Source organism: Dryobates pubescens, unplaced genomic scaffold (assembly GCF_014839835.1).
Source record: "Dryobates pubescens isolate bDryPub1 unplaced genomic scaffold, bDryPub1.pri scaffold_93_arrow_ctg1, whole genome shotgun sequence".
In the NCBI taxonomy this organism is placed as follows: Eukaryota; Metazoa; Chordata; class Aves; order Piciformes; family Picidae; genus Dryobates; species Dryobates pubescens.
The window spans coordinates 67120-73059 of NW_026530811.1; the positions used below are offsets into that span (position 1 = coordinate 67120).

At 65.5% G+C, this 5940-nt stretch overlaps 1 protein-coding gene across 1 annotated transcript; it reads right to left on the minus strand.

Moving 5' to 3' along the window:
- Positions 1 to 863: 863 nt before the first annotated feature.
- On the minus strand, positions 864 to 5590 carry LOC128899874 (myosin-7-like). Its single transcript, XM_054179596.1, has 6 exons — positions 5441 to 5590; positions 5112 to 5237; positions 3297 to 3572; positions 2194 to 2289; positions 1444 to 1578; positions 864 to 884 (listed from the first exon to the last, which is right to left on the minus strand). Exons 1-6 carry the CDS (start codon positions 5588 to 5590, stop codon positions 864 to 866), a joined length of 804 nt encoding a protein of 267 aa, XP_054035571.1.
- Between the last annotated feature and the right edge of the window lie 350 nt (positions 5591 to 5940).

Below are 5940 nucleotides of genomic sequence, written 5' to 3' on the forward strand. Positions count from 1 at the left end.
TGGAACCCCCCAAGAGTGAGACCCCCATGGGTGGGACCCCTAGGGATGGAACCCCCCAGGGGTGAGACCTTTAGGGGTGGGACCCCCCAGGGGTGAGACCCCCCACGGGTGGGACCCCCCAGGGATGGACCCCCCCCACAACGGGTGAGACCCCCGAGGCTGAACCCCCAGGGGTGAGCCCCCAGCTGCCAGCTCCCCTCCCCCACTGCTTTTCTCCTTCTCTTCCAGACCCCGAGATGGACTCAGCCTAACCAGAGCCCCCCCACCGCCCCCCCAGCCCCACGACCACCCCCCCCACCCCCCCCCCCCAGCCCCACGACCACCCCCCCCCCTCCCCAGCCCCCAGTGAAGCTCTGCCACACCTCCATGATGCTTCTCCTGGTCGTGTTTTGGGGGGCTGGGGGGGGGGGGGGGGGCAAGGGGACCTCAAGTCCCTGCTGCCAGGACAGCCTCGGGGGCCCTGTCTTGGACAGGGGGGGAGGGGCACTGCTGGGGGTCACCAGTGGGTGGGTGGGGGGCACTGCTGGTTGTGGGGGGGGGTCACTGGCGGTGCTGGGGTCACCACTGGTCACAGTGAGGTCACCACTGGAGGGGGTCACTGGTGGTGCTGTTGGGGTCACTGGTGGTGGTATTGGGGTCACCACTGGTGGGGGTCGCTGGTGGCAGTGTTGGGGGTCGCTGGTGGTGCTGTTGGGGTCACTGGTGGTGCTGTTGGGGTCACTGGTGGTGCTGGGGGTCACTGGTGGTGCTGTTGGGGGTCACTGGTGGTGTTGGGGGTCACTGGTGGCAGTGTTGGGGGTCGCTGGTGGCAGTGTTGGGGGTCACTGGTGGCAGTGTTGGGGGTCACCGGTGCCAGGTTTGGGTCATTCTTCATCGTGAAGCTTCTGCGGTGGAGAAGAAGACAAAGAGGTGAAGAGGGCAGCCAGGGGGTGCCCAGGGGGTGCCCATGGGGTGACCGTTGGGTGGCTGTGGGGTGGGCATGGGGTGGCCAGGAGGTGCCCGTGTGATGTCTGTGTGGCACCTATGAGGTACCCATGGGGTGCCAGTGTGGTGCCATGGGGTGGTCATGAGCTGCCCCTGTGGCGCCCATGTGGTGCCCATGGGGTGCCCGTGTGTTGCCCATGCGTTGCCATGTGGTGCCCATGTGGTGCTGGTGTGTTGCCTGTGAGGTGCCCATGCGTTGCCCATGTGGTGCCCATGTGGTGCCCATGTGGTGCCGGTGTGGTGCCCATGAGATGCCCGTGTGTTGCCTGTGAGGTGCCCATGTGGTGCCCATGTGGTGCTGGTGTGTTGCCTGTGAGGTGCCCATGTGGTGCCCATGGGGTGCCGGTGTGGTGCCCATGTGGTGCCCATGCGTTGCCCATGTGGTGCTGGTGTGTTGCCTGTGAGGTGCCCATGTGGTGCCCATGTGGTGCCCATGTGGTGCCCCTGGGCAGGCCTCACCTTGGCGCCGATGTCTCTGCTCCTGGCTCGCAGTTTGTTGACCTGGGACTCGGCGATGTCAGCTCTCTCCTCGGCCTCATCCAGCTCGTGCTGAGCCTTCCGGAACTTGGCCAGGTTGGTGTTGGCCTGCTCCTCCTGCAGGGGCGGGGCTGGGGTGGGGCCGGGCCACACCCACACCCCCCCAGCTCCACACAGCTGCATCCATGCTCCGGCTCCATCCATCCTCCATCCATCCTCCATCCATCCTCCATCCATCCTCCATCCATCCTCCATCCATCCTCCTCCATCCTCCATCCATCCATCTCCATCCATCCATCCATCCATCCATCCTCCCATCCATCCTCCCATCCATCCTCCCTCCATCCTCCCTCCATCCTCCCTCCATCCTCCCTCCATCCATCCTCCATCCATCCTCCATCCATCCTCCATCCATCCTCCATCCATCCTCCCTCCATCCTCCCTCCATCTCCATCCTCCCTCCATCCTCCCTCCATCCTCCCTCCATCCTCCTCCATCCTCCCTCCATCCATCTCCATCCATCCTCCCTCCATCTCCCTCCATCCTCCCTCCATCCTCCCTCCATCTCCATCCTCCCTCCATCCTCCCTCCATCCTCCCTCCATCCTCCCTCCATCCTCCCTCCATCCTCCCTCCATCCATCCTCCATCCATCCTTCCATCCATCTCCATCCTCCCTCCATCTCCCCCCATCCTCCCCCCACCCACCCAACCTTCCCCCCCCAGCCACCCACTGCCTCCTCCGCCTGCCGCTTGTAGGCTTTGACTTTCATCTGCAGCTTGTCCACCAACTCCTGCAGCCTCAGGAGGTTCTTTTTGTCCTCCTCCGTCTGTGGGGGGCAGAGAGATGGAGCTGGAGCTCGGCCTGGAGCCCTCCCCAGCTCCTCCACCACCCTCTGGCCCCTGCCTCAGCCTCACTCAAGGTCATGGCTGAGCTCCAGGGCTGCTTGAGGCCTGCGGCTTGGCGTGGAGGCAGCCAGGGATGTCCTGGGGCAACCAGGCCCCTGTGGCCACCAGGGCAAGGCTCCAGGTCACCCATGGCCTCCTGTAGTCTCCGTGGCTACAGAGGCAGGCGGTGACCACCTGGGTCAAGCACATCCCTGGCACCACCGGCTCAGAGTTCTGTGGCCACCAGGGCAATGTTCATGGTGGCCACGGTGTCTATGGTGGCCTTGGTGGGTGTGGTGGGTGTGGTGTCCACGGTGGGTGTGGTGGGTGTGGTGCCCATGGTGGGTGTGGTGGGTGTGATGGGTGTGGTGGCCATGGTGGGTGTGATGGGTGTGGTGTCCACAGTGGGTGTGGTGGCCATGGTGGGTGTGGTGGGTGTGGTGTCCACGGTGGGTGTGGTGGGTGTGGTGGCCATGGTGAGTGTGGTGGGCGTGGTGGGGGCGGTGGATGTGGTGGGCATGGCAGGGGCAGTGTCTGTGATGTCCATGCTGGGCGCGGTGGGTGTGGCAGGGGCGGGGGGCAGTGCCCGTGGTGCCCATTGCCGGCCTGGCAGGGGCGGGGGCAGTGCCCGTGGTGCCTATGCCAGGCGTGGCAGGGGCGGGGGCAGTGCCCGTGGTGCCCATGCTGGGTGCGGTGGGTGTGGCAGGGGCGGGGGCAGTGCCCGTGGTGCCCATGCCGGGCGTGGCAGGGGCGGGGGCAGTGCCCGTGGTGCCCATGCGGGCGTGGCAGGGGCGGGGGCAGTGCCCGTGGTGCCCATGCCGGGCGTGGCAGGGGCGGGGGCAGTGCCCGTGGTGCCCATGCTGGGTGCGGTGGGCGTGGCAGGGGCGGGGGCAGTGCCCGTGGTGCCCATGCCGGGCGTGGCAGGGGCGGGGGCCCCGGCGGCGCTCACCTGGTAGCTGAGCTCCTTGACCCTGCGCTCGGCCTTGCGCAGCCCCTTGACGCTCTCGGCGTTGCGCTTCTGCTCGGCCTCCAGCTCGGCCTCCAGCTCCCTCACCCTGCCCTCCAGCTTCTGCAGCTGCTTCTTGCCCCCCTTGAGGGCCAGCTGCTCCGCCTCGTCCAGCCGCAGCTGCAGGTCCTTGATGGTCTGCTCCATGTTCTTCCTCATCCTCTCCAGGTGGGCGCTGGTGTCCTGCTCCTTCTTCAGCTCCTCTGCCATCATCGCCGCCTGCCCCGGGGGGAGGGGAAGCCGCCACAGGAGGAGGTCTCAGGTCGGGATCGAGGATCCCAGGGGACCTCCAGGGAGCCTTGAGTCCAACCTCCCCCCTGCTGGAGATGACCTCCAGGGAGCCTTGAGTCCAACCTCCCCCCTGCTGGAGATGACCTCCAGGGAGCCTTGAGTCCAACCTCCCCCCTGCTGGAGATGACCTCCAGGGAGCCTTGAGTCCAACCTCCCCCTGCTGGAGATGACCTCCAGGGAGCCTTGAGTCCAACCTCCCCCCTGCTGGAGATGACCTCCAGGGAGCCTTGAGTCCAACCTCCCCCTGCTGGAGATGACCTCCAGGGAGCCTTGAGTCCAACCTCCCCCTGCTGGAGATGACCTCCAGGGAGCCTTGAGTCCAACCTCCCCCTGCTGGAGATGACCTCCAGGGAGCCTTGAGTCCAACCTCCCCCCCTGCTGGAGATGACCTCCAGGGAGCCTTGAGTCCAACCTCCCCCTGCTGGAGATGACCTCCAGGGAGCCTTGAGTCCAACCTCCCCCTGCTGGAGATGACCTCCAGGGAGCCTTGAGTCCAACCTCCCCCCTGCTGGAGATGACCTCCAGGGAGCCTTGAGTCCAACCTCCCCCCTGCTGGAGATGACCTCCAGGGAGCCTTGAGTCCAACCTCCCCTGCTGGAGGGGACCTCTGGCAATCCCCAAGTCTAAGCTCCCCCTGCCAGAGCAGCACAGAGCCCAGCGCAGGGCCCCCAGAGGCGGCTGGGAGGGCTCCAGAGAGGGTGGTTGGCAGCGGTGCCCACAGCCAGCTGGTGGCACAGGATCAGCACAGGGTGTGAGGGGCTGGAGGGGACCTCCAGGAGTCCAACCCCCCCCTGCCAGAGCAGCAGCACAGAGCCCAGCGCAGGGCCCCCAGGAGCACCTCCAGAGGGGGCTGGGAAGGAGGCTCCACAGCCTCTGTGGGCAGCCTGCTGCAGGGCTCTGTGAGCCTCGCAGTGCAGAAGTTCCTCCTGGTGGTGAGGAGCTTGGGTATGGCCAGCAAAGCTCTGCCTGTGCCTGTCTGTCTGTCTGTCCCTCTGTCTGTACCTGTCTGTCTGTGCCTGTCTGTCTGTCCCTCTGTCCCTCTGTCTCTCTGTCTGTACCTGTCTGTGCCTGTCTGTCTGTGCCTGTTTCTCTTTCTGTCTGCCTTCTTGTGTGCCCACCTGTCTCTGCCTGCCTCTCTGCCTGCCTGTCTGTCCCTCTGTCTGTCCCTCTGCCTGTCTGTGTCTCTGTCTGCCTGTCTCTGCCTGTCTCTGCCTGTCTGTCCCTCTGTCTGTCTCTCTGTCTGCCTGTCTCTGCCTGTCTCTGCCTGTCTCTGTCTGTCTGTCTCTCTCTCTGTCCCCTCACCAAAGCCATCGATCCAGCACTGCTCCCTGCTGGCCTCTGCTCCCCGCAGCTCTCCCGGCTGGACCTGGCACCGGCGACCACTGCCCCAGGGCCTCTCTTCTGTGAGCAGAGCTCTCCCCCTCCCCCTGCCCCCCGCGCTGGGGAGGGTCCCAGCAGGGCACTCACGTCGGTGATGGCCTTCTTGGCCTTCTCCTCGGCGTTCCTGCACTCCTGGACAGCCTCCTCCACCTCTGTCTGCAGCTGGGAGATGTCAGCCTCCATCTTCTTCTTCTGGTTGATGAGGCTGGTGTTCTGCGGGGGGGGCAGGAGGACCTCAGCAGCTGGCTCTGGAGAGGCTGCCCCAGCCCCACTCCCACCCCCCCAGGGCTTTAGAGACCCTTCCCCCCCTCAGCTCTGCAGGCTTGGAGGCTCTCCGGAAGGAGATCCTTGGCAGCTCAACCCAGGAGCTCACTCTGGAGGCACCTCCGGGGCCTGAGCATCCCTGGGGCTTAGACCTCTGAGGGGATGGAGATGACCTCTCCATGCAGGGGACTGAGGTCCAGGGAGGTGGAGAGGTCCAGAGGGGTGAAGATGACCTCTCCTTGCAGGGGGCTGAGGTCCAGAGGGGTGGAGATGACCTCTCCTTGCAGGGAGGTGAGGACCATGGGGGTAGAGAGGTCCAGAGCGGGGAAGATGACCTCTCCTTGGAGGGAGTGAGGGCCAGGAGGGGTGGATTGGTCCAAGGGGGTATAGATGACCTCTCCATGCAGGGGGATGAGGTCCAGGGAGGGTAGAGAGGCCCAGGGAGGCAGAGATGACCTCTCCTTGGAAGTGAGTGAGGTCCAGAGGGGTGGAGATGATCTCTCCATGCAGGGGGGGTGAGGTCCAGGGGGTAGAGAGGCCCAGGGAGGCAGAGATGACCTCTCCTTGGAGGTGAGAGAGGTCCAGGAGGGATGGAATGGTCCAAGGGGGTGGGGATGACCTCTCCTTGGAGGTGAGAGAGGTCCAGGGGGGT

What these genes read in the sequence shown, in the direction of transcription:
- LOC128899874 (XM_054179596.1), bottom strand. Translation starts at nt 5,590, where the DNA reads ATGGTCCTCACCTCCCTGCAAGGAGAGGTCATCTCCACCCCTCTGGAC. An exon ending in TCATCTCCATCCCCTCAGAG is followed by an intron (nt 5,238 to 5,440) that starts GTCTAAGCCCCA and finishes CCCCCCCCGCAG; the next exon opens with AACACCAGCCTCATCAACCA. An exon ending in TCAAGGAGCTCAGCTACCAG is followed by an intron (nt 2,290 to 3,296) that starts GTGAGCGCCGCC and finishes TGCCCCCCACAG; the next exon opens with ACGGAGGAGGACAAAAAGAA.